We start from the raw sequence: 26,616 nt of genomic DNA, 5'->3' as shown, positions 1-26,616 counted from the left end.
ACTGGCAGGAGGAGGAAGACACAAATACCAAAACAAGTCAATTTGGGCAGAAGCCAGTCTGGAGGGTGATGTGAAGAGGGAGGGAGTGGTGTGCATGTGTAAGGATCTGGGTGCTGGCCTGGTTTTCCTCCCTCAGCAGACTGGTAGGAAACTTGTGGTCACTTGGTCGAAGTGTGACTGGCTGGGGAAGTCTGTAGTGCTGGGAGGAAAGGGAGGTGTAAAGATAAGCTGGAGGAAGGAGGCTGGAGACTAGGTATGGCCCGAAGACTAAGGCTGACCCTCAGGCTATTATATAAAAGGTGGAATTCATGTGCTTCTCTGACAGCACTTCCTTGGCAGCTCCCCTTCTTGGAGAGCACTGAGCTCAAGCCTGCCTGGATGCTTTTGAGGAGACATTTTTTGCATTTGTTGGGAAACCAGAAGACCAGAAACCCTGAATGGACTGTCCTGTCTGGAGCAGAACCTGCAGGGAGGGGCACACTGGGCTGCTGGAGAGGTGAGTGTCTGCCAGTGCCACTGCTGTGCTCCAGGAGCTGGCTGGGGCAGCAGCCTGAAGTGTCCTGGGGCACTGACACGGTGCCGTTTTTCACAGCTCCCTTTGTGCAGAGATGCAGCAGCTTGTGTGGAATAAAAGCCTGAAGCTTGTGCTGCAAATCATGTGGTTCATAGCCCTGCTGGCTGTGAAGGGAGCTCTACAACATCTGCTGGGTTTTAATTAAGAGCATGGCTGTTGCAGAGATGGTTGGCCTCTTTGTGCAGTGGCAGTTCCTGTTTGCCTGGTTAAGCAGTTTCAGGGATTTTTTTTCTCCTTGTGGTTTTGTGGTGTGACATGCAGGTGACTGCAGAAGTTTAAAATACCTTGTGTTGGACCACTCATAGACAGGAACATCTATTTAAAAATCCATAGGTGAGATAGGTGTCTTCCAACAGTCTTGTTACACAGCAAGGGCAGCCTGGAACAAAGCTTAATAAGATGTGCAGTAGCAAAAATGTGCACATTGATAACAAAACCCTAATTTGTTGTGTGTGATGTGCCCAGGTGGACAACACTGTTAATGGACATGCAGCAGTGAGAATACTGTGTGGTAATAATTTATTCAACTATATAACAACCAAAGAGGCTGGTCATAGCTACCTGAATTCTGTGACAAATCTGTTCAAATTTGTCCTTAACATTAGTAAGGGATTAATGTTTCTGGTGCTGCCTTGTAGGATAGTATAAAGAAAAGTTCTGCTGAAGTTACCAGCTACTAATGAAGTTCGTGTCTCCCTATTGCAACTTCTTGGTAAATCCAATTTTAAAGACAAATACAGGTGGTACCATTTCTTTTTTTTTTGGGAGGATCTACAGCTGAGACTCATCAGTCCAGCAACAACCTTGACACCATGTTTGAATATATAACCTTTCCTCTCTCCACGTAACTTATCTCTTCCTAAGAAAAGACTTTCAGAGAGAAATAAACAAGTGTCTGCCTGTATGAACTAGTAAAGGGAAAATAAAATGAAAAATGAACTTGTATTATTTAAACAGTGTGACATGATAAACTGCGAGTGCTGCTCACACCCAGCCCTCTGAGAGCAGCCTGCTTTGTTCCTAAGCTTTGGTTGAACCTGAACCTTTATTAACTGAACCTAGTTTTGTGAACGTATTACATTTTGCGATGGCATGAGATTATAATCCTTCAGATTTTCTTCAGGCCCCTTGTTGGGATGAAGTCACACAAATGCCTGAACACAAAGACAAGGCCAAGTTGGGCATCAGAGTTGTGAGTGATCTGTGAGTCCCCTGGGAGTGTTGAGGTGTGGTGCAGAGGCTGAGTAGGTTAAATCATTCTAGCCCCTAGAAAGACTCTGTGGGGATCAGGGGACTGCAGCACAAAATCTGGGGTGACAGCTGCACAAAATCTGTGCAGGCTGCATGGTCTGGGGTTTAACTAGTGCAGGTTTACCTAAAAGAGGTTAAGGGAGGTCATGCATTGCTGAGGTGTGAGTGCTGTGTCTGAGCCCTTTCTGCAGTGCATAGATGGTGCACAGCTACTTTTGTGCATTCTAAATATCCAGTTAGATGTGCATGCCAGCCCTAGCTTGTCTTATGGCAAGGACATAAATGCCATTCAGATCCAGGCTACCAAGTTGTTTTCAGCTTGAGATGCTGTTGGTCAGTAACAGATGGCACAGATATCCAAAGCAATCGTAGTTATGAAATTCGTGTCCGTGGCAATGTTGTGTTTAGTCTGTTTTGGTGGAAGCAGAAGGGTTGACAGCATCCTCCTTGGTGGCTCAAAAGGAACAGCTCTTTCCAGAAGAGGCAGAGGTCTGCAAAGTAAACAGAGGGAGTTGCAAGATGAACACAAACCTAATCTAACGTGGGAATTCTGGATCTATTTATCTGTTCTCATTGACATGGCTGCACTTATTCTGGAGGGTCTTGACCTCCCATTCAGTTTAATAACATAAGCCTGGGAATAATATCATTGCAGTACTTTAGACATGGCAGGAGTTCTGTACATTTAGTACATTTAAGTACATACGTGTACATTCTGTGTGGCTGAATAGGAATAGGAATCAGGATAGGAAGAGAGGTAGGGGAAGAGTAAGTCACCATACAGCCTGCATGGAAGTTCTGAATGCAGCTGATGGAGCTTTTCCTTTCTCACATTTTCCACAGCTGCATCTCAGCCTTCCTTATCAGGGTTGGTAAAGCAAGTTAGTAAATCAGATTATAAGGAAAGAGTGGGTGCCAAAAGAAAGTTCTCCTCTGGCTGCTAGGGAGGAATACTGGAGCATTAGCCAAAATAGGACAGGGAAGGTAACAGTGCTTGATGGGCAAATAGGAAAGGTAATGAGGAAAAACAATAGGCAAAGGAAGGGGAAAAGAGAAAGCCAATTAGCTCACTTTTCACAGAAGTATCTTTTCTGTTATAAAGACAATAAAAGGAAAAAGGAGGAGGAATAAAAAAAAAAGTAAAAAAATAGATACGATAGGAGACTTAATGGGGGAAGTAGGGAAAAGGAATAAAGAAACAGGGTAAAGGAAGAAAAAGAGATGTTAATCTCTTGCCAAGGGTCAAGTATATCCCTCTAACAGCATGGCTGGGATTTGGATTCTGTTTTTTGCCTCCTGAGTGCTTCTTTAAAGGCACCAGGCTGCTTGGTGGAGTTGACTGTCATTTGAGCTTCCCAGGTATTGTGCTTCAGCTGCAAACATTTTCAGTCCATGATTGTGCTGTTCTGGGCATGGATAAAGAGACAATCTGGGATATATTCTTACTACAGTGTTACTTTTCATATGTTTTGGAAGACACATTGTGGCAAGCATTGAAAAGAAAAGTGAGGCAAACTAATAAAATAAGGCAAGTTCAAAGAGCTATTTCATTGCTTGAAGGAGTGGAATTTGTACAGCTCTGACAGTCTGGCTGCATTCCTTTGTCAGTGTTTTTATTGACTTTCACTTCCAAAGAAACAATGGTGCTCCAAGCTGTTCTCTGAAGCCTTGGATATACCTTGCTGACCTAACCAGACAGACAGAAGGCACCACAGCTGTTAGCAAGGGTCATGTGTGTGTGTTCGTGTTTGTACTGGAACAAAAGAGTTGTGGTCATACTTCTCTCACTCTGGAGTGCAATTGTTTCCATGCCTTTCCAGTTTGGAGTAACAGCATTTCACACATAGAAGGGCCCTCGTGTAATTTATTATCCCTGGCTCTGAAGTAATTTATTGTTGTTTTGACATTTTTTCCTTTTACTGTTTTATCATTTCTCGGTCTAGGAATGGAGAGCAAGGGGTCAGACTTTCTGCTTTTGATATTTGCAATTTTGCCAGCAAAGTTAAGCCTAATCTGTAAACTAGTTAAAGTCAGACTGGTAGTGACTATCTGTCACAGTGATATATATGAAGAGGACTTGTGTTCATTTTGTGATGGGTCAGAATCTAAGGGCAAGGATTTTATATGTCCAGCACTGCCATAACAGGGATGGTCAGAAAATCACTGTCTTACTAGAGGGTAGCTGCAAAAATGATGATGAGAGTTATTATAGGCTCATTAATATCAATCAAGTATTAATTATCCATTTTGACTGAATAGTTTTTCACTAAATCCAAGAGGTGTTTGACCAGCTGGAGTGTCATTCAGATACCTTTATTTGCTTGGTAAAAAGTTGCATGAATTGCTAATAACTGTAACCAGCTGTTGCTTTAATGTATTTGCTTCAAATGATTTGTATGTCAGGCTCTGAAAATGCACTGGGGCCTAAAATTTACAGAATATAATAAAAAATGCTGAAAAGGGTGGCACTGAGAACAAGGAGATGTGAGCAAGTAAAGATTGTTCTACTGCTGGAAACCGGCCACCCAAGAAGTTCTGGCAGAGAAAGTAAAGTATTAATAGCATTATTAATCTGAGTTTTACTGCCAGTAAAATAAGTAGGGAAAGGAAGATCAAGGAGGAGAAGTTTATGAGGCAGCAACACAAATAATACAGCAAATTTACAGTTCTCAGGGGTACTATGTTTGTGGTTCCTGTTACCAGACTGTGAGTGTACACAAGGACAGCAGCTGTGCCAAGCATTCAGATAGTGCAGTTCACAGTGGGATAAAGGGCCTAACATTGTTTAAGCTCAGTGTGCTTCTCATATGGAGAAAATCCTCCATAATTATTTACTGCCAAAGCCATTTTTCATGGGTTTGAGGGGAGGGGTTTGAATCCTGAGTTAATTAATGCATTTCTCCTACTCTGGCTCTACACAGTTCTGGCTCCATAGCACAGGGCCACTGTTGCTTCTTGTCTGGTTTTCCAAAAATTGTTTTCCTGAAATTCTGGCAAGGGTTTTTTTTTTCTTTTCAGGGAAACAGTTCCTGTAATTTCAGACTGTCTCAACCCATTAAGACTGTCATTCATGAAAAGCTTGGGTCACAGGTCAAACTGTTTCTAAAGAACTGCTTCTTTCCAGTCCAGCCCCACTCAAGGCAATGCCACAACAGGCACTGGGAGCCTCCACTGTGCTTTTTACTTGTGTTCACAGCAATGCCTTGGCAGGAACATGTTAAGATTTAATTAAAATGGCATGGTTTATTTCTATGAAGAAGAGTCTGCTCTAAGTTGGAGGTTTTCTATATAAGGTTCAGACTTAGTTGCCAGTTTTCAGTGAAAACTTTTATTCACTGTTTTATTTTGTTGCTCTTGCCATCCTGGCAGTCACCATGACTTCACATCATGATTCTATGATAACTTTTTCAGTATATGCTCTTTGGAATTAAAGGACAGACTGTAAGAGCATGTGGATACATAGACCTTCCTGAAAAAATGAGATGAAGCTATTTTTTTTTTAATTTTATTTTAATGTTTGGTTTGTAGCATAAACTTAAAGGGCCAAAACAGAAGGATGTGATTGTTTGATCCATGTGCATAAGAAGGAGTTCCTACTCCCTCCATTCTAGTTGTTTCTGGTCAAGACAGTTTTACACAGTTGGAAAGCTGAAGGCAGTGATAGGTCAGATGATTAGAAAAGATTGGCTAAACCAGGAAAATACTGTGAAACACTTTTGCCTGACATCAGATAAAATAAATACCTGACAGTAGCTTCTTTTTATACAGAACATCTTCAATATGAGCAGTCTCTAGCAGCCCCTCTTTATTACACAAAACATGCTGAAACCAAGTGCAATTAAATCCAGAAACTAATCTATCCTCTAAAAAATACAGCCCATCCAGGATATGGCCCAGGCTGTTCCATGTTATGTGGCCTAGGAGAGGAGGGAGAAAAAAACCCAACACATTGGTGGTTTCAGATCCTACTGAAGATACATCAGGGCTCCTAAGGATGGATTAAGAATGGATGCAGATTTCAGGCTAAAGGCCCAAGTAAATACAATATCTGGGACAATAACTTCAACACATAAGACTAATTAAAAAAATCATATCTGGGGGGAAAAAGCCACGTGAGACCTATCAGCAAAGTCTCATGTAGCTGTAATTTCCTGGAAATATGAAAGGCAGAATAGGAAAAATTATTTGGAAAAAGAGAATAAAACAGATCATCAGGAAAAAAGAAACTTAGTACATCAGCTGTGGGAGAACCATCATTCACTTGTAGATTCCTCAGAAGCAGGGGAGGACACAGAGCTTTCCTCTGTTGTTTCAACTTCTTTCCTCTTAGGAAAAATCTGTTGTTTAGTTTGAAAATTCACATCTGCTGTATACAAACTACATGAGTATTTTAAACTTCAGCTGTAAATGCTGCTCAGAGATCGTTTGCTGCTCACGGGATGGTTTATGAGCAGGATCACGTACTCCCTTCTCGAATCAGGAAATTAAGCCAGAATTCCCTATCTTGATAATTATCTCCAAAATCAGTGACAAACTGAGTCTCATCATCTGTGAGCTGGGCTCTGCCAAGGCTTCCAGGCTGGTGGTCATTCCCAGTCACTACATTAGCTCAGGAAGAATAGGAATTTACTGAGAATCCAAAGGTCCCAGCCTCTAGACACAGGGAGAGCTTTGGGATTACAGGTTTATTTTTTTAACTTGTCTGTTTGTAAGTAATTTGTTTGTTTTCAAAATCTTCCTGCTTCCCTTTCCCCAAACTAACTTAAACCCAAGCAAGCATCCTGTTTAAAAGTAAATAAATAAACAAAAAATCTAGCTATGTAATCAAATCTCAAGTATGTTGCTTATGTAAGCGATCTGAACTAAGTCAGCATGAAAAATCCAGAGTTTGAGGATTTTATCCCCTGAAGTTCTGGGTCTTGGTTTTAAAAAGGGCTTTTTTTTGGTTTGTTGGTTCAGACACCTCTGAAAAACAGTTGCTGTACAGCTAGAGTACCTTTTGAGGTATTTTCTGATCTTCCTCCAATACTGCAGGCCCCTGTATTTGGGGATGTATCCAGGCATTTGCTTTCTTCTCTTTCTTTCTCTTGGGGTTATTCTTAATCTCTTGGGTCCATAAAGCATGTCCAGGTTGCTTTACCATTAAAAACTGCAGATACAGCAATATAGGAAGCTGAACCAAACCCTTTAGGTTTGATCCTGATATTTTTCATGGTGATGTAGGAAGTCTCCATCTCTTTCCAGCTCTGATTCATAACTGCCACTGGAGAGATGCTGATAATTAAAGTCTTGAGGAACTTAAGTAATCCAAAAAAGTTGGAAAAAGCTGCATCTTGCATAAGCTTAGTGCTCTGCTTCAGTGATACTTTGAAAAATGAATGTTTTGTTTGAGATGGATGTTTGGAGTTAAAACTCAGTGGTCTTACAGAATAAAAGCTCCGTATTTGGGGCATTTGAAATGTGTGGTTGGTTTTATTTTCCTCTTAATTTTTGTATGCTGGCTGTATTTACATTTTATGCCCAGATGGTTTTCTTTAACATCTTAGTATAACTTACATGTAACATCTTGCAAAAGCTTTGTTTTCTTGATTTATGCCTTTGTGTTTGAATAGTTTGAAAAGTTTGTTAGGGCACCTAATGGGGAAACTGCTTTTTTAGCACTGTGGATGGCTGTTCTCTGTCAACAGAAAACTGGAAACTCGTGGTTTGTGTGTGTGTTGTTGGACAGTATTATAGTCATGTCATGCTGGGGTTTTATATTTTATGCTCCAAAGAAGCTTAAAACCTTTGCCTCCAATTGAAGGAACATTCCCTCTTAGCATATTGATAGCTCTGAAATTAAGTATTAAGTAATCAATTTATATTCTTCAGAAGGGAACATATTTTTCCCATGTTCTAAAAAGCCAGGGAAGATGCCAAGGGCTGTATGACAAAGATAAAGATCAAATTTATGAGCTGGTATGTGTGGCATGAACTATTCATGAAAGGAAAATCCTGCATTACAAGATTACTGGAAATTCTCATTGAATAGATAAAAAACCTGTAAATACTACTGGCTATATTCTGGACACAGCACTATCTGAAAAAAAATATTATGCAATAAAGAAATATTTATGTTAAATTTTAAAATTTCTCTGCAATCTGCTGTGCAAGTCAGACATTCTGCATTGTAACAGCTAATTTTGTTCTATGAGTAAAAGTACCTGCTTTGCAAGGGCAGCATAAAAAATTAGGATGGATAGAAATCCATCATGTGTTAAATTGAACCAGCAGTTGAGGGTATTCTCAAAACAGAATAGCACAGGCTTCCTTCTTTCTGCATCTGGGAAGGGCCTGAGGGCTTTTGAGATTACTTAAAAGATGAAGTGTAACTGTGAATGAAATTATGCAGCTGGCACAAGGAATTGATTTCTTATCAGTTTTGACTAGGCCAGTTAGAAAGTGGTTTAGGTGCAGTGACTAATGAGTATTTCTGTTCCAACAGTAACCAAATGAACTACTAATATTCACCAGTGGTGGAGTTCACACTTTCTCTCAAAATGTGCTGTTGCCAGTTCTGTTTCATCCCCTTTTAGGGGAAAGAAGGGCAGAAAAGCATCCCATTTTTGTACAATGTGAATGTAATAGAAATTAGCCAGAGTACATAAAAGTTAGTGTAAATGTGCCCCCTAAACTGGGGAAGTTTGAGTTACATTGGTGGGGTGAAGATATTTGGCAGTTACTCCTCACCAACCCAGCGACACCTCTGCAGGGAGGCAGGACTTCTGTGCAGTCCCAAGGAGATGAGACCCGTTACCTACTTTCTGTCTGAAAATCTTTCATTTGTTTGCACCTCATACCCCTTCAGACAGTGCTTAGAGGAAAATAAAATGCTAAATTCACATAATTAGAAAAGTTGAAAACAGCAGTTTAGTTCAGGATTTAGAAGTATCAGTTTTGGAAACCTGTGCTCTACATTCATCTAAAACATCCCAGCACAGATCAACACTATATGGATGGGATCCAGGATGGATTCTGTAGCTTTGAGTGGAAGAGAAAGTCTTATTTTCGTTGACCACAACACTTGTGTTTGCCAGGGTCGTATAATCCCACAGACCATCACTGGTAAAGTGTAAATTTTTCTGGATTAATCTTATGACTGATTGATTTTGTAGGAGAATTTAAATCCTTTTAGTCTGATAAAGACTATTAGACTTTCATTGATTTTAAGACTTTGTTATATTTCTGCTTTTTTGCAGAATAGCTAGTGTTCTCCCACAGAAAAAGAAAAAAGAAAAAAAAAACAACAAACCAATTCCTAGGCTTGGGATCCCTTGGAGCCATTTGGTGCTTTCTGTATTATTTTTTATTTCAGAGCTGAGGGTGCTTAATCCAGACTTGTGGTCTGTTTTAAGTTGTGCTGTACTATGAAGCCTTTGTCTCCCAAATGATGTTAACTTTCCCTGCCTTGCATAATTGGGATTTCTCACTTGCTGGAGAAAGGGAGAGTACCTGCAAACACATTCCAGTTCTGTCAGGCTCCTCTTAGGAACGCTGCTGGAACCCTAGCCCTGAGCCTTCCCAGAAGAATGTAGGATGAATTTAACTTTTCAGGGGGCAAAGATATTTAAAGCAATACAAGCTATGTGAAGAGCTTAGGGATAGTCAACTAAATAGTTTTCTGTTGACTCAAGCACTCTTTTCTTATTGTCACGCAGCATGGGACCAAGGGGGGGGAACTCTGCGTGTGAGGACGTGTGAAGAAATGGCTCTCCCTCTTTGTATATCTTAGTGGCTTTTTTAGGCTTGGCCTTACTGCAACACAGTTACTGTTGCTACAGTCCAATGTGGAATCTTTCCATCAGAAATGCTATTTTGATCACTGACTTCTAAATGGTTCACAGCTCATTGTTCTGAAATTTGTCACATCTAGAGCTTGGGAGGCAAAGTAAATCCCATTTAAATTTAGATTGATCCTTTGCTCTGCTCAAGACCAGATTTGGTTTTGGTTTGGCTTGGGATTTCTATTGATTTCTGAAGCCAGAAACATTGTGGAATTGCAGGAGTGGGTAGCACAGGCATCTGAATGGCTCAGGTAACCTGGCATGGGATGTGTGCCTTGGTGGAGATCAGGATCATCCCCTGGTGATTCTTTGTGTCTCCAGGTCCTTACTGGCAGTGGGTGCCATGCAGCAGTGGTGCCAGGTGTGTTCTGGGTGTTGGACTTTGTCTGGATCTGAGGGTACTTGTGTCTTGTTCAGGTCACAATAAAACATCTCTGGCAGGACTAATTCCCTCAGGTGCTGGATACCTCTCTCCATGGTGGCCCACTTGCCACCCAGCATCTTCCTGGAAGGAATATCTTTCCTTCACACCTAACAGGACTGAGGGCTTGTGTCCCTTTTCCAAATGCCTTGTCAATGCCTCCTGCCCTAGGGAGTGATCCCAGCTGGCTTCCTTACCATCTAATTCCAGGCTACTAGGCCCATTATCTCTCTGGAATTGCCAGAGTGACAACTTACTTTTTCCAAACATTTCATTACTTTTCTGTGCTTTTTCAGAGGTGAAGTTCCAAAACATTGGAGGTTCCCCCTGTCCTGGGTACTTGCCCACACTACCCCACACACCCACAACTCAGAGCTATCCAGCCTCAGGGCAGGTCTCTGGGTACTGTTCCTAAACAGTTTAACCTTAAACACATTTAGCAACATTCTGGTTCCCAGCCATAGGACTGTGCTGGTTTCAGCATATCCCAAGGATATTCAAAATTTTCAAAATTCTCAAGCGCTGCTGTAATTAGCCTGGTGGGGGAGGGAAGGTGTGGGAAGACATCCCCTCCACAGGGAAGGTGTGGGAAGGTGTCCCCTCCATAGGTGGCTCTGCAAGGGCGGGTTAAAGGTGTAATTGTGGATGTTTCCCATAGATGGCTCCCACCATTCACAGCTGGGTGCAGACACCAGGTCAGTCTCACGACTGGCACTTCTATCATGTCATATCATGTCATGTCATATATCATACCAGACCATATATCATATCATATATCATATCATATCATATATCATATCATATCCCAGCATTAGAAAGTACATCACCATGATACCTTAGCCCACTTCCCACGGGATAAACAGCACAAGAGGGAACACACACTGCAAGTAAAGTATGGCATGATGCAACTTTAAGGACAAGCACGCCAGCTCTGGGAGCAAATAAGTACACAGTGTGACCAGCAACTATTTCACTAATCTAATAAATGCTTATAACATACTTGTTCTAATGTGTTCTAGTCAGATCTGTCGTTATCCCAACCTGTCATGCCTCAAGTTGGGCACCAGAAACTACTGTCCTGGTTTGACACTGAGGTGCTGGAGAGTGTCCAGAGAAGGGAATGGAGGTGGAGAAGAGCCTGGAGCCCAAGGCTGATGAGGAGCAGCTGAGGGAGCTGGGAGGGCTCAGCCTGGAGAAAAGGAGGCTCAGGGGGACCTTCTCGCTCTCTACAACTCCCTGACAGGATGATGTAGTGAGATGGGGGTCAGTCTCTTCTCCCGGGTAACAAGTGACAAGACAAAAGCAAATTGCACCAGGGGAAGTTTAGATTGGAAAGCAGGAAAAATTTCTTCACTGAAAGGGTTGTCAAGCATTGGAACAGACTACCCAGGGAAGTGGTGGAGTCACCATCCCTGGAAAAGCTCAAAAGATGTGTGGATATGGCACTTGAGGACATGGTTTTGTGGTGAACAAGGTCGTGGTGCTGTTGATGGTTGGACACGATCCTAGAAGTCTTTTCTAACCATAGTAGTTCTGTGAGTCTATGATTCTATATGTGTATTTTCAGATCTGTCTTAGGAACTCTCTGATCATATTGTCCAGGAGACAAGGATAAGTGATAAGATTGCTCTTCTGACCCTATTTTTTTTTTTTTTTGGCAGTGTCATTGTAATTAAACCAAGAATGCTGATTTTTTTTGTTGTTGTTTGAGGAGCTCTTCTTACACAACATATTCTTGATGAATACAAAATGAAACATCTGGTAGACAGCACACAAAGGCAATGCAATTATATTTTGGTAACTGATCCAGCCTGGATAAATTTTCATAGTGCATTAGTCACTACTGTGTGAATTAAGGTGGAGAGAAATAATGGATGTAGGCATAGAAACAATGACCGTAGGCAGTGTGTTTGATTCCATGAATGACAGGGATATCCAGGAGCAGAACTGCCTGATTGCATTCTCTGGCCACCTCCTGTGTATAATTCTTTTGTACAGTGAGTGGGTCTGTTTTAGCTCTATGTTAAATATCCCAGAGGAGGTATTTGGAAGATGCAACTGCAGTGGAACATTGTCTGTATTTTCCTTCTTCTCAGTTTAAATCCTACAGGACCTATTGTTTCTCTCACATATTTTACCAGTTCCGTTCCTTCCTAAAGGGAATTCTTCCTCTGAGCGTTTCTAAGCAAATTCTTCATATCATATATTTCAGTCAAGCTTTTCTCCTTGTTCTGTTGGTACATTGTCACTGAATTTAACTGGACCACATTGGTGTAATTGAGAGCAGAAAATTGGGTCTTTTCATCTTTCTGCACCAGTAATCTGTTTCCCCAATCAGGCTGGTTTTTTTTTTTTTTCACTGCTTGGAATTTCTTCAAATTTGTCAACATCTTCAGGGTAAGGAGGTTCTTCCAGTTCTAATACCACCTGAATTCTTTTTGAAGCACAGAACATGTTTCCACAGGCATGTTATTAATTATGGATATTTCCCTAATTCCACTTCTCTAAATATTATCCAACAGTTCACATCTGCCTATCCACATCTGGTGCAAATAAAAAAAGGTTTGGTGTTTTTCATATCAAACATGTAATAATGACCATTTTGCTTTTGTTCTTATTTTTAAATCAAAGTTGGTAAATCCTTTTTATATAATCCCTTAAACCTTATAATATTGTGCAGGATGAGGCAGTTTTTTATGCTTTACTTTGCTATATTTACTTTCTTGCTTCTGGACAAGTAGTGATTTGAGGTCTGAGACCTTTGTATCATTTCCCTTTTGAATATTTGCTCCGTTTGGAGCTAACATAACCCATAACTAGAATCAACGAAGTTATACAAAACTTCTTCATGAGAGGGATGAGCTGGAATACAAACCACTCGTGGGCTGCAGAGGCTGTGATGGTGTTTTGTGCCTTCCATTTGAGGAGCTCAGTGCAAATGATTCCTTGTGAGCAAGGGGAACATTAACAGGCATGGTAGGGGCTAATGGTCAAATTACTTTTTAAGGAGTGTAATTTTCCCTGTTCCTCCGTGCAGCCAACACACAGAAACGTGTATGTGCACAGAGGTCTCTGAAGTGCTGGTTGTGCCAATCTCATAATTGCATTTGCACATACAAGTTGGGAGATTTGAGGTAACTATTATAGTCCTGGCTCAGCTTCCCAGCAAAGTATTCCTCTTCTCAGACTGTGGTTTCCTAACACAGGTGGGAACAACCCTGTGGCTCCCTTTCCCCCATTTAGTTGCTCACCTCAGTTGCTGCCAAAGCATGTTACGGAAATCAATTTTGTTTTTTTTTTTTTTTTTTTTTTTTTTTTGTGCATTAACCATTTGCTGGAGAGGGGAAAATTTCTGTAATGGCTTCTTTCTGTAGAGGAGAAAGGACAACAGCAGCTCATCTAAATGATCTTGCCATACTCCCAACTGTGTGTTTGAGGCAAAATGTTTTATTTGGGTACGTGCAATGAAATGAGAAGGATGTTTTCAAGAAAAATCTGAATATGGTCTGTATAATACAGAATGATAAATCATAAAAACATTTTTAGATATCAACCCTGATTATGGTTCTATCAGTGTAAAAAGAGTGAGGAGGGCTGTTGATGTGACCTAAATTTTACCCTGTGAATACCTCTGCAATGTGTAAGAGGCTTTGCTTTGGAGAGGGCAAGTGTAACTCACTGTAATTGAAGCCTGACTCTGTCAAGGCTTAACAGTCTGTGCTGTCCAGGACTGAGCTCAGCAGCAGCAATGCTGGACCTGAGGGGCCGTCAAAGGCAGCTGAAAACAAGCCCACAGTAGGTTATGAAACAGCTCCCACGGCTCCCATCCAATCACTCCTTTGGTCAATGGCACAGGAGTCTGAAAAGAATCAGTTTAATATATCTGAACTAGCTCACTCTGAAACACTTCCAATCCTTGCTGGATTAATAACATGCTCCTGATGTTACACCCAGTGCTGTACCAGCAGTGCTTGTTTTGTCATCCAGTGAACCAAAAACGTGCTACAAATGCACGTGCACACAACTTGTGATGCTTAAAGAAATGGATTGTGGATTAATTAATTGACTGTATTAGAATCACTTTGGTTTGTTTTAGTTTTTAAACCCTAACAATAATTTAGGGACTGATAATGAAACTTATATAATGGGGGTTTTAAAGCTAAAACAGTTTATATGCCCATAGCACAAGAATCCCTTTTGACTACTTTGGAAAGCACTCACAAATTTGTCAAGTGAGTTCATCTCTTGTTTAACTGGCTCTTGTAGCTCCTCTAAACTCAAGCATGACATAAATACAGGACATATTTAGGCAATTGTTGTGAGTAGCCAGTAGGTACTTTGACTGTGAGAAAGAAAACCACTTTTTTATATTTAAGTATTTAAGAGGATGGCTTATAACCAAACTGTGGTAACATTACAGCTCCCTGGAAGACACAGTTATGTACTTCTACGTGACATTCATCCAGTTCCACCAGGCCACACTAAATGAACAGTTAAAACCTCACAGTATTGTAAAGTCAAAAAAAAAAAATACTATTGACCTTTTCATCCATGTGACTCCCATGGAATGCTGATGGTAAATGAAAAATACAGACCAGAAGTCTGAATCTGTGGCTATAATTCCACATAAATCCTTAAGGTAAAATTACTGGTTTAACAAAGCTACTTAACTGCATGAAAATTATTATAATATAAACACTGGTGAATGGGAACAAATTTGGTTGTGCAAATAAAGCCTAGGCAGCACACAAACCCAGATATCCCTGTGTTTAGTACCACCCCCTGTGTGTGTCAGGAGTGCTTCTACAGAAGCACTAAATATTTTAGGCATTGTGTTTTGGGGAAGCTGTGGACAAACAAGATTTCATGAATAAAAAATAGGGCTGGAAAGAAAGTCTGTTCCATCCCAAAATGAAATGATACTGTATTGGGTTTGCCTGGTAAGGTTTTGGTAATGGGGTGAGGCTGCAGGGGTGGCTTCTGTGAGAAGCTACTGGAAACTTCCCCTAAGGAGCAAATTCCAGTGGCTCCAAGACAGACTTGTATTCAAGGTACATCTTCATGTTTGTTGATGATCTCTGGGCTTCCTCTGGTTGGTTTGCACCCCTGAGTTGGGGTTTGCCAGGCAGATCAGTGAAGTATCAGTAATTAATAAGATCTAATATAAAAGTCTGAAACAATAAGAATTAATGGGTTCACAACTCAGATGGCTAAATTTGAAACATCCACTTATTTGCAGCCTGTGATCAACACTCCTTATTAATTTTCTTCCTTCGCTAGAAGGAGGGAAAAGATGAGATGCATTCATGTGCAAAGGAATTTCAGATTTGCTTATAGCAAAGCAAGGATCCTTCAGAACTGCTGCTGGATGAAGCAGCACGGCTTTTTCCCTCTGTGCCTGGTGCCCTCATGTGGTTTTGATGTTCAGCTACTTGCGAGGGAATTCAACACATCACTGCGTGGCTGAGACTTCTGCTGTGTAGAAGGTAGGGAACAGTTTGCCTGTTTGTCCTGGTGTGTTCTGGGAATACAGAGCCTTCTGGAAAGCTGGAATACGCTGTGGTCAGTTGGATTTGGATGTGCAAACTCCCTGAATTCCCTAACTTAAACCAGGACCGTTTTTCACAGTGCACATGACTCAGACCTGACTCCTCCAGGGGTTGTTGTGGCTCAGAATCTTTGTGCTGCAGTCACTGCCTTCTTCAGTAATCCTGTTAAAATGCCCCCATAGATCTACTGGTTCTTCTAAAAAACTAATGTAAGGTCAAATTTTCATACAGTGTCGTGAGCTAAAATTTCAAGGATTACTTCTGTCAGGAAATGTAGTTTAAAATTTGCTTTCTCAGCTGACTTGTCCCATTTTTCTTCCAGCTACAGCTTCAGTATGACAAAGAAATTTCTATATTTCATGCTGTAAAGTATATGCAGTATAAATGTTTCTTTGCACAGCATTTGTGAGTCTAAATTTCTAATTGCTATATTTCTAAATTACTGCTCTAGAAATTCCACTTTAAAACACAGCATTTAGCCACAAACATTATGCAAAAAAAACTTTATACAGCAGATTCATTATATGTCCATATAATAATTAGCTCTTGCACAAGCAAGAGGTGAATATAGTTGCTGTGGAGGCTGCTGGTGAAAACCAAACACTTTCTTGCCATCCATAGTACTATTAACAATGATACACAAGGAGTTTGAAGATGAAGGTGGAACATATCTGAAGCAGCTGAATGTTTTGGCATCTTTCTGCACATATACATTCATTTTTCTCAGCCAGTACATTCTAGATTTCTTTGTGATGATGATTTGTATAAGCTTTTACCTGTGCATGACTAAAGTAAAAGCAACTCCAAATATCTTATGTAGGTTAATGCATTAAACTCTGTGTGTGACTCACAATACAAGAACAGTAGAAGTTTAAGTGTAGAATTTGGCTGTAATGTAGAAGTGGAATGGGTTTAGTGTTTATCAGCTTAATGAAGCAAGTGAATACACCTGGTCAAGTTGAAATATCTAATTATTTATTCACATGGAAACCAGTAAATTTTAGGCTTTGTAGCACAAAACTTTTTGTTAAAAAAAGAAAACCAGCTATGCCATATAGCTTCTTTACCCTCAATAAAAGAGCAGTTAAAGTTACAATAAAAACAAAACATTCCAGATGACATCGGTTGGAGCACAATGTGACAAATATAATGAGAAAATCCTTGTCAGAAATTTTACCACAAGGAAATATCAACAGCAAACACCCATATTCTCCACCTAGAAATCAAGAATATTTGAGTAGATCTTGGCATAAAAGGCACGAAACACAAAGCAAAGCATGCTTGTGTCATTTCTCACACAGAAGCATTGACATTTGTGCAACATGGAAAAAGGTCAGCATTTTTCCACACTCTTCCAATATCACAGATACTTAGGGAGCAGATCTTCCCCTTAATGCCAGTGTGTCACTCCCAGTGCAGATGGCAGTGACTACAAGAAAAGAGGACTGTATGGAAGAGAACACATCTATAGCCTTCCAGGAAATCCCAGCTCGTACACGGAGGAAGCTGCTGCTATTGTATTGTTAAAAGTAACCAAATACACTGCAGGCTTTGAGTAACACACCCACTGGCAGCCAGCACTTGTGGGAAATCTGTGAGGGTGACAAGAACATAACAATGCTGGAAACCCATCAGAAACACAGGTTTACCTCTTGCATTTAAATGTGTGATGCCTCAAATAAGCTTCTTTAAAAAAAGTTCTAGTCCTTGAAAGAAAGGGCTTTTCCAAAGAGAATTCTGCCTCTTGCACAGAGGAATGGCTTTGCTGATGTTTAGGTGTTTCAGAAATATGGTTCAGACATCCCTGGCATTTCCTCCTGTCCCTGTGTGAGCAGCCTGTCTGCTATATCTCTATAACCAGCCTGTCCTCATCATCACTGCTCGTGTCATCGTACTCCACTCGCGTTTGCTTCCTCATCATCTCTAAACCTCTCTTTTTGTATGTCTTGGAAAGTGCTGCAGAGTAACTCTTGAACTCAGGGGATCTGAGAGAAATTGGGGGCTTTTTAAAGGTAGTAGTAGCTGTTCCATGTGGCCTTCCATAGGGATTGGGCTGCAGGTGGGATCCGTTCCTGTCTCTGCTTCCGTGGAGGTCCAGGAGATTTTGAGACACGTTTGCCCTCTCTGTGTATCCTCTGCTGGGTAACTGAGCCCTTGTGACCGACTCAGGAAGAGACTCTGCTTTTGATCCAAATAAACGTGAACATCCAGGCTGGGAACTGGGAGTTGGGTGTTCTTTGGGAGGTGAATTTGTGTCTTCTTCAGCTGGAGTTTTCTCCCTTCCCGAGGCCCGGATCACCGGGTCTAATGTACCAGATATTTGCCTCTCTGACTCTGCACTCAGTGTGTTTTCTTGGCTTGTCTCCAGATGTAAGGAAAGAGGACCAGGAGCCTCTGGGTCTGTGCTGCTGGGTTGGTCACCTGTGGCTGTGTTTGTAAAATCAGAAGGGTGAGACCCAAAGGAAGCTGCCGTTGAGTCACTCCGGAGGCTTGGCCGGGAATGCCCCGGCCCGGATGGCTGGAGCACGAGGGGCTGTGTCACCCAGCAGCAAATGGCCACATCCCTGCTGACCTGCTGCATGGAGGTGGGAGCTGGGGAGGGAAAGGAATGAGCTGTCACAGCTATTCCCAGGGGAGCCGGGATGTTCTGGACACAGACGTTTGTTCCCGTGTGTTCCCTGATTTGCCCAGAAATGTCCTGTAGAAATTAGGAGGGGGGGAAAAAATTGAGGTTTAAAATTTTCAATCCAGAGCAATTGATGCAAGTTTAGTTGTTCTTTTTGAAAAGCTAACATTAGTAAGTTTTCATTGTATTTTAACCCCCAGTAATACCTTTAACATATTTTTAAACATTTTAAACAAAATCTGTGCTACAAAGTAGTCTCAACTTGAACTTTAAACCAGCTGAATATAATTCACGTTTTAATTACCTTTTTTTTTTATTTTAATAGATATTAATACAGGAATTAAGGTACAATACCTACTTTTTTATCCGTTTTGTCTCTTTGTTTAACATGGTTTAGGTTTTCAGTATGGGAAGATATTCCTGAGTTATTCTTTCCTTCTTTTTTCCTTCTGCAAAGTGGTTTATCTGAGGTGGAATTTTGCTGGTGTAGGTAACTCTCTATCGAAAAGAGGTTGAAGAAACTTTTACTTTGATTTTTATTGCCCCACATGCTAGAACTTACTACATTTCTCATCGTAGCACTGAAGTAACATCAGTTTTTTTAAAAAAATATTCAAAATACTTACCTTGCACCTTCAGTTGAGGAGAATGGCACTTCTTATGCTTATTGAATTTGGGGGGCTGTGATGAACAGCCCTTTCTCAAAGCATCCAGTGCTCTGTTGGGAAAACAGGGCCTCTTGCTCAGCCGGTTCACTTTCAACTGGGAATATCCATGGATGTGCCTCCCTCTGTACCTGCAGTGCCAGAGGCATTGAAAGGGTAAACAAATATGGGAGATGTAAAACCTGCCAGAGTAATAACACCACTAACCATAACACCATAACATCACAGACACTAAAGTCTAACAGCAGTTTACCACTGTGAAAGAGATGTTTATGCCAACTCAAAAAAAAAAAATAATCAGGATTTTAGGGAAGAGACCCACAATTATTTTATTACTTTTTTTCCCCCCTCTGTTGGTTTTCTAAGAGAAAAGGATTAAGAAATAACAGATCCTTTTTCCTGTATCTGGAATTTTAAAACAATATACTTCATAAAGGCTTGAATCATACAGGAATCACCTGATGTTGTGTGGTTGTTGGCTTTTTTACTTTTCACTTCGTATGTGCCACCTATTCATCATCACTAAAGAACAGCATAAGTGTTTCAGTTATTTAGAAAACTCACACTGAATATTCCAGCTCTGCCTTGTTTTCTACTCTGGATAGATCTTTCAGTAACTCTGAGTGACTAAATCAGTAGAATGTCACCACACACAGAGCAAGATGTAAACCTAAAAGGACGTGGTAATTCTGGTATTTGGTGTATTAGACAATTACACTGAATTCATTGGTTACCAATTGGGCCAGTTAGCTACTAGTATGAATGATCTGAGCTTTCAGGATGCTGTACTTACCTGAATCCCTGTAATTATTTGATAGAGCCAAATAAATAAATTCTGAGGTCAGCAGGAAAAAAAAAAAAAAAAAAAAAACAAACACCACCCAAAAAACAAATCAGAAAAAAAGTCCTAGTGGAGTATGACTAGGCTGGATGACATAGCCCTGAGTCTTCTATTTTTGTTCTCATGCTCCTCAGTGCTGCTTGCTGAACTAGACACGGTGATTAAGTTACTGGCACTGATTTGTCCTCAAGGGAGTCACTCTGTCTGATTTTGGTCGTGAAATGGAATCAGAGGGATGTATGCACACAATATGTGTTTCTTATTGAAGCAATTCATCAGACATTCTGCTGCCCCACGCTCCTGAAAGATTAGAGGCTAAATCCACTGGTCTGAGCTCCCATTAGATACAGGGGAGCTTTGCTGATTGAGACAATGTGCCTTTGACAGTTTTATGCTCAAATTCTTCCTGCTTTTCATTTAAACCGAATGATCCTTTGAACTACAGATGGTTTTGTTAGTTTGTGTTAAACTTGATATTTATTCTTCTGCATTCTCCTGTGAATAGCAGTTCAGGAGCACTTCGTGCTCTGCTCTGAGCTGTAACCAGATTAAAAACGAAAGGATTTTGGTTCCCTTCGAGCAAAAGTAAATGCTGGCAAGTTTGACAGATAAGAATAATTTCTAAAGCATAGTGAGACTCAACTGACCAATCATCCTCTTTCTTTGGGATATGTCTGTTTGACTTAGAAAAGTCTGTTCCTGGTAATAAACAACATATTGGTATTTTTATGGTTCCTTTGGGGAACTGCTGCGGTGTGAGAATAGCTCTTTTGGAGAGATTTATTTTTTTCCCCCCAATTTTAACGTGGTTGAATTTTGGGGATGACTTTTTATTTTCTGTGGACTTTTTACACCCATTTCAGCAAAATCATGTCTATATCTAGCGAAGCTGCAAACCATATTTCTTACCATTTGGGGGTGACTTTAATCTTTTTCTGTTTGTGGCTCCTCTTGAGTTTATTTGTTGAGGGCTTTTCCTTTCTGCAAACTACAGTTTTCTTCTTTTGTTCTGAAATATTTTTGAAAGCACCACCAGGAGCTACTGAGCTTAACTGTTGAGAATATTGGGGAAAAATTAAGTAAATGAAAACTGTGAGTTACATTGACCAAGAGATTGGAAATCTGTGCTCTTTTTAAATAGCAGTGAACAACATAATAGTTTAGTAGCACAACTCTGAATTTTTCCCATTTTTTTCTGATCATTATATAAAATATACCCAAAAGGGAAAATAGTAGTTCATTCTTCTCACTAGCCAGCATTCTTACCAAAATGGTCAAGTGAAAGAAACTTAAATATTCACACAAAAGTGTACCTTTCCCATGCATCAAATGAATATAAGATTTATCTTCTAAAAATGTAAATTGTAAATTCTGTATCAACAAAATCCTGTAAATGACCATAAATACACTTCTGATAATTATTTCATTTTTCTAATAAGAGGGTGAGGATGGGCTGTCAGCCAATAACACCCTCTTGAGAAGGCAAATAGGATTATTAATATTACCTCCTGCATCTGTTGTCCTTTAGAAAAAGATGAAACCAGCGTTTTTAAACTTGTGTTTGTTAAGCCATATGCCACAGTCTTGTTAATATTTTTCATTTTGAAGATAGAGATGTCGTATTTGGACAGGCTGCATTCCCTGCTGGATCCCCTGTCACAGGAGTGCAGGGAGGAGTAGGCAGAGTCTGCATTCCCCTTCTGCTCCGAGGGCAGGGGGAGGCTCCTGCTTAAGCAGCACCAGGTTAGTCGGGGCTCAGCACTGAGGGAGGGGAAGGTGCCCTTTGTGGCTGACACTGTTAAACTGCCAGAGGAGCAGGTCCTGTTATTGTGGGGGAGCACTGGGAATTCTTTACAGTGAGTGGTGAGAGTGTGGCAATAAAAAGTGCCAAAAGAATGGCAAAGATAAGTGGAGCTGTCTGTCGAGCTCTGAGGATGCTGCAGCGTGTCCTGCACTGTTGGTGAAGCATCCTTGAGGGTGCACAGACTTCCCCCTCTGTCCCATCCCACGACTGTTGACTCTGCTCCCTTGCTAGAAGCTGATGTCTTTATCAAAGAGTCACTTCCTGAGCAAAGATGCTGTAAAACCTTTCTCTCATCTTTGATGTCAGCTGATATGAAAAAGCCACTTGTATACACAGAAGTAAAGCATATTTTCTTCTTTGGAGTCTGTGTAGAGCAAGTAGTTATGCTCATCCACTTCTCTTCTGTTTGCCTTTGATAATTCAATTTTTTTTTCTTCTGCTTGTTTTTCCAATCATCTCTCGCCGTATCCTGCTGCCTGAAGTTTGGGTTATAAAAGGTGTTATCTGCTGTGGTTAAGATATTTGTTGTTTCTGAGTTGACTGGTGAACAAAATCCTGGAGTTTTCCAGTTTGTGTGTACATTCCATCGAAGCTCTCCTGTGCCAACCTTTTGTCTCACTTCAAATTGTAAAGGGGACCAAACCCCGTCACTGGGATGAGAATGGAGGGATCCACTGCTGGAAGAGCAGGAAGGGGTGGTTAGGGTGTCTGTCTCAGATGTGCAAGGTGTAACCTGTTCAGATCTAGGCAAAAGTGACAAATTTGAGGCTCTCTTGGCCTGTGGCAATTTAAGGATATATTTTGGAGAAAAGGCATTTTGTTGTGGGGCTGGAGTTGAATGACCAGATTGCAGATGATGAATTTTAGAAGATACATCCACAACATTGTCATTGAAAAGTGGTACTTTTGCTTCTATTTTCACAAGACATGTTTTGTCGTCTTTATGTGTTGCATTGTGCAAGGCAAAAGAGTTGCAATCACTTCCCCTTAATTCAGGGCCTAAAAATCCCACCAGTGAAGCTTTTGAGATACCAGTTGAATTTGAAAGGAGGTCAACATCACTGTAATTGAGGGCTTTTGTGGGGAGTTTGATTGTTTTCATATATTCCACATTCTCAGTACCTCCAGTGGATTCATTAATTCCTGTGCCCAATTTTTGCTCTTGTGCTTTACTGGAGAATGTCACTGGAGCTGCTGAAAGACAGGGAGTGCCAGAGCAATGGGCTCTCTCTGCTTCACTTACTGCACTACTTTCGCTACCAGGACTAGGGCAGGACATTGAAATCATATTTTGTGTTGTCTTCTCCACTTCAAATTTCAGCTTTTTTCTTTCTGATGGTAAATTCTGGGATTTCCCTGCAGTCTCTCTGCTGTTGCAATGGACCCACAGGCCTTGTTGGCCAGTCTCCTTAGTCCTGCGATGGCCTCCATAATTGTGTGTGGTGCTTTTAGAATCTAATTCAAATGCACTGGATTCTTTCCCAGGGCTTGGGTTTTCCCAGTTGCTACTCTGTACTGGCAAGGAGTCATCATTTCTTCTGTGACAGCTGGGCTGACACTCAAGATTTTGAAGCCTGAGCTCACAACTGCTTGGAGCTCGCCCTGTGCTGCTGAGAGCTGTGCACTTCTCTCTGTCCCTGCCACTGGGGTCTTGGGAAGTTTTGCTCCTTACAGTCCGTGCACAGGCATTTGTGGAATGTGATGTCTCCATTAGGTAGGACACACTGTCTGCAGTTTCCTCAGAGGACACATTCTGCAGAACACGATTACCATCAGTACAGGTTCCTGATTTACCCGTGTTTGAAGCTGCTGTCACAAGGGAGGAATGACTGTCACTTACAGAGCTCCTGCCATCTCTTTCCTCAATAATTTCAGTGCTGCTGGCTGATTCCTTTGAGTCAGGAGTGAAGCTTGTAATACCTGTAATCTTATCCCCCCTTTGTTTCATTTTCTTGGCGTTTTGACTGCTTTTCATTTTTTGGTAGATTTTCTTAAATGTTTCATCTCCATACATTTGCCATTTTTCTTGAGAGAACATCTTTAACTTCCTTTGATTGTGTTTCTTATTTTTAGCACTGATTACTTCTCCAGCCCCAAGCTTTTTACTGCCTTGCAACTCCTCTGAAGGAGGAGGATGATCAACCACATTATTTAGCGGCAAATCATCCACGGCTGTTTGTCTGACTAGAGCTCGGGGATGGCTATTAGGGAAATCCACTGAATTTGCAGCAAGATTGTTGCTAGGCAGCAAACCAGCAGTGCCTGTGTTTACAGACTGCTTAGTAAGAGAAAGTGGTTTTGAGCAACCTGGTTTGTCCTGTGCCATCCTTGCTCCCTCCACGAACGGCAAGGAGTTGCTCCGAGTGACAGGCACAGTGTCAATGGTCGTGGAGAACTGGGTGGGAACTGAATGGAAAAACATTGGCTTGCATTTCTCCAGGGGTGCAAAGGTAGACTTTGCTGAACAAAGGGCAAGATTCTTTTTCCTATTTACATCACAAGTTCTGATATCAAAATGGAAAGAGTCTTTGTATGTGTAAGGCATTGGCAGGTCAATGCTTCCCTGTTTGGAAAGGACAGTTTTCCTGGGCCTGACATTGTCTAACTGGGTATCATCCACCACACTTTTGTTATGAGAAATAAGTTTTGAAATGTGTTCTTCCAGCCTCTTTTTCTCTAGCATGGAGGCTGCAGCTTTCTCAGCTGCCTCTGGCTTTGCACTGCTTCCGGAGGCACACCTGGGGCTGCTGAAGGCAGTTTCGCTTTCCAGCTCCGTGCTGTGCTCACAGAGGCTGTGCAAGGGGCTGGGTGATGCCATCTGTTGTTCTGTGCTGTCAGAGCGGGACAGATACCCCGAGTCAGTGCTCTCACACTTCTTCAGCTTGCAGTCCAATGGCTTGTAATCCCACTGCTTCTCCGAAGAGGTTGCTTGCTGCCTTTGCAGCTGAATATGCTTGTTGGCAGTTGGAGTTCTTTGTTCCTGCATCTTCTTCCTCTGACACGGACCGTTTGGCAAAGCTCCTGGAGATGATAAACTGCGAGGTTCTCTTTCAGGAACCCCTTGATTAGCCTTTGAACTGAAGGATTGATTCGTTGTTTCTTGATTTTCTGGAAAAACTGGTGAAGTGCTTGTTGCTGGCAGTGAAAGCTCGTGAAGTTTTTTAGTGTCTGGTCCAGCACTGGTCTCTGAACTTGGTTGTTTCATCTGTATCCCCTTGTCCTCACCGGTGCTGCTCAGTGGTTTGCTGCCTTGGGCTGAGGTGGTGCTCTCTGCTGATCTCCCATTTTGCTCTGATGCCCCACTGGTGTCAGAGTCTGAGGGCAGCCTGGTGTTGTTGACGTGTGTTTGAGTTCTCCTGTGTTTATACAAGTTGCTCTGAGTTTTAAATGCGATGCCACAGGTGGTGCACGGAAAGGGCCTCTCTCCTGTGTGGGAGCGAATGTGCTTCTCAAGGACACTTGGCTTCAGACAATCTCGTCCACAGTGTTTGCAGATATATTTCCCAGCTTTTTTGGATTTTCCTGGGCTTCCAATAGATGCATTTACACAAGAACTCGGTGGTGATAAAACTGGTAAAGTGCTGACTATGCTCAATGTTAGAGTTTGCCCAAGTTGTTTCTGAAAAACTGACTGAGGCCGATCTGGGCTTTCCGGAGGGACGAGTGGGTTGAGGATGAGGGGAATGCTGGTGCTGTCGAGATGGACACAGCTCCTGGTGGTCACTAACTGCCCGTGTGGCTGGAAGCATCCTGCCTGGACAGGCTGGTACAGCGGGATGGTGAGGGCTTTGAGGTACACGGGCTGGGACAGCGCCGGTTCCCGGGGAAGAGCAGTGCCCTGGCCGGGGTCTGAGGGGCCCTGCGAGGGCTGCACAGAGGAGGCTGGAACGGGGCAATCTGGGGGTGCAGCTGTGAAACCAGGTGCCTTCTGTGCCTTCTGTGCCTCCATGCCAAGGGCTCTCTGCCACGTGCTCAGGTACCTGTGAGGAGGGGAAACAGAGCAAGTAGGAATCTTCAGGTAGCAAATAAAATACAAACATTCAACTGCTGGACTAGGAAAGTCAGCGGTTAAGAATATCACAAATCTTACACACAAGCATTATACAGACAACAATTACTTCATTTTCCAATTAAATTGATTCATTTTTAATTTCTTATCTAGGAATTAAAGTGTAAAGAACATTTAACACTGCATTTAAAACCACTCTTACGATCTATGATAGATACCCAAAGCATTAGAAATAAACCTGAGTTTCAGATTTGCAAATGGAGTCTCTCAGCACACCAGAAATAATACAATTTTAATTTTCTGGAACCATATTCTCATTATATATGTGTATCATGGTTTTATATTTAATTAACATTAATAATTGTTAATATAGAAACACGGGACAATGGAGGTTAGAGGGGACCTCAGGAGGTCTCTAGTCCAAAGACCTGCTCAGAGCAGAGTCAGCACTGAGGTCAGATGAGATTGTCAGGGTGTTACCCTGTCTGCTTTTGAGATCCTCTGAGGATAAAAACTGCACAGGTTCTTTGGGCAACTGTTCCAAACACAGGACAGTAAACATGGCTTCATATTAATCTGTGTTTACCCAAATTTAAGGGGGCTAAAGCCAAACATACTGCAGCAAGTGGTGTAAAATGGAAATATGTGAACAAAAGTAAACTGATGTCTTGTTTTACAAGTGAGATTTACATAAATATGTGCAAAGTAGAAAAGATGGTATCATAGGAAAATAGTGGGATAAATTAAAGCTGGCTTTTGTGTAGCCCAAATTCATTTTATCTAATAAATGGAGATATTATGGTATGCTGCTTATTTTTAGATGCTTTTAATGCCAGATGAAAACATCTTCTAGACACAGTTTTTGAAAAAAGTGAGCCTATTCTTATGAAATCTGTCCAAATATGTGCAGGGTTGGTGCTGGTCCAGACTAGTTCTTATTTCAACAAAAATTTGTATTGTCTTTTTTCTTTCATTAGCAACAAAGGAGTAAACTATCAAAATAATCAAGTTGAAAATTATCTTTGGAGGAGCTAATAGGGGCATGAGCATAAC

The 26,616-nt window shown here is 41.4% G+C and overlaps 1 protein-coding gene across 1 annotated transcript in view; it reads right to left on the bottom strand.

Annotated features, from left to right (window-relative positions):
• Positions 1–16,880: 16,880 nt before the first annotated feature.
• ZNF831 (zinc finger protein 831) overlaps positions 16,881–26,616 on the bottom strand; it is a 29,338-nt gene continuing 19,602 nt past the window's right edge. The window contains exons 2-6 of the mRNA XM_008933038.2: positions 21,256–25,534; positions 20,660–20,802; positions 18,871–19,040; positions 18,603–18,742; positions 16,881–18,316 (exon numbers count right to left, since the gene is read on the bottom strand). Of these exons, the coding sequence (XP_008931286.2) occupies positions 17,462–18,316; positions 18,603–18,742; positions 18,871–19,040; positions 20,660–20,802; positions 21,256–25,534 (5,587 nt within the window). The 3' untranslated portion in view covers positions 16,881–17,461. The remainder of the gene's footprint in view (positions 18,317–18,602; positions 18,743–18,870; positions 19,041–20,659; positions 20,803–21,255; positions 25,535–26,616) is intronic.

This window comes from Manacus vitellinus, unplaced genomic scaffold, assembly GCF_001715985.3.
Source record: "Manacus vitellinus isolate BGI_N305 unplaced genomic scaffold, ASM171598v3 scaffold_26_pilon, whole genome shotgun sequence".
NCBI lineage: Eukaryota > Metazoa > Chordata > Aves > Passeriformes > Pipridae > Manacus > Manacus vitellinus.
This window is presented reverse-complemented; position numbering and strand designations above follow the sequence as displayed.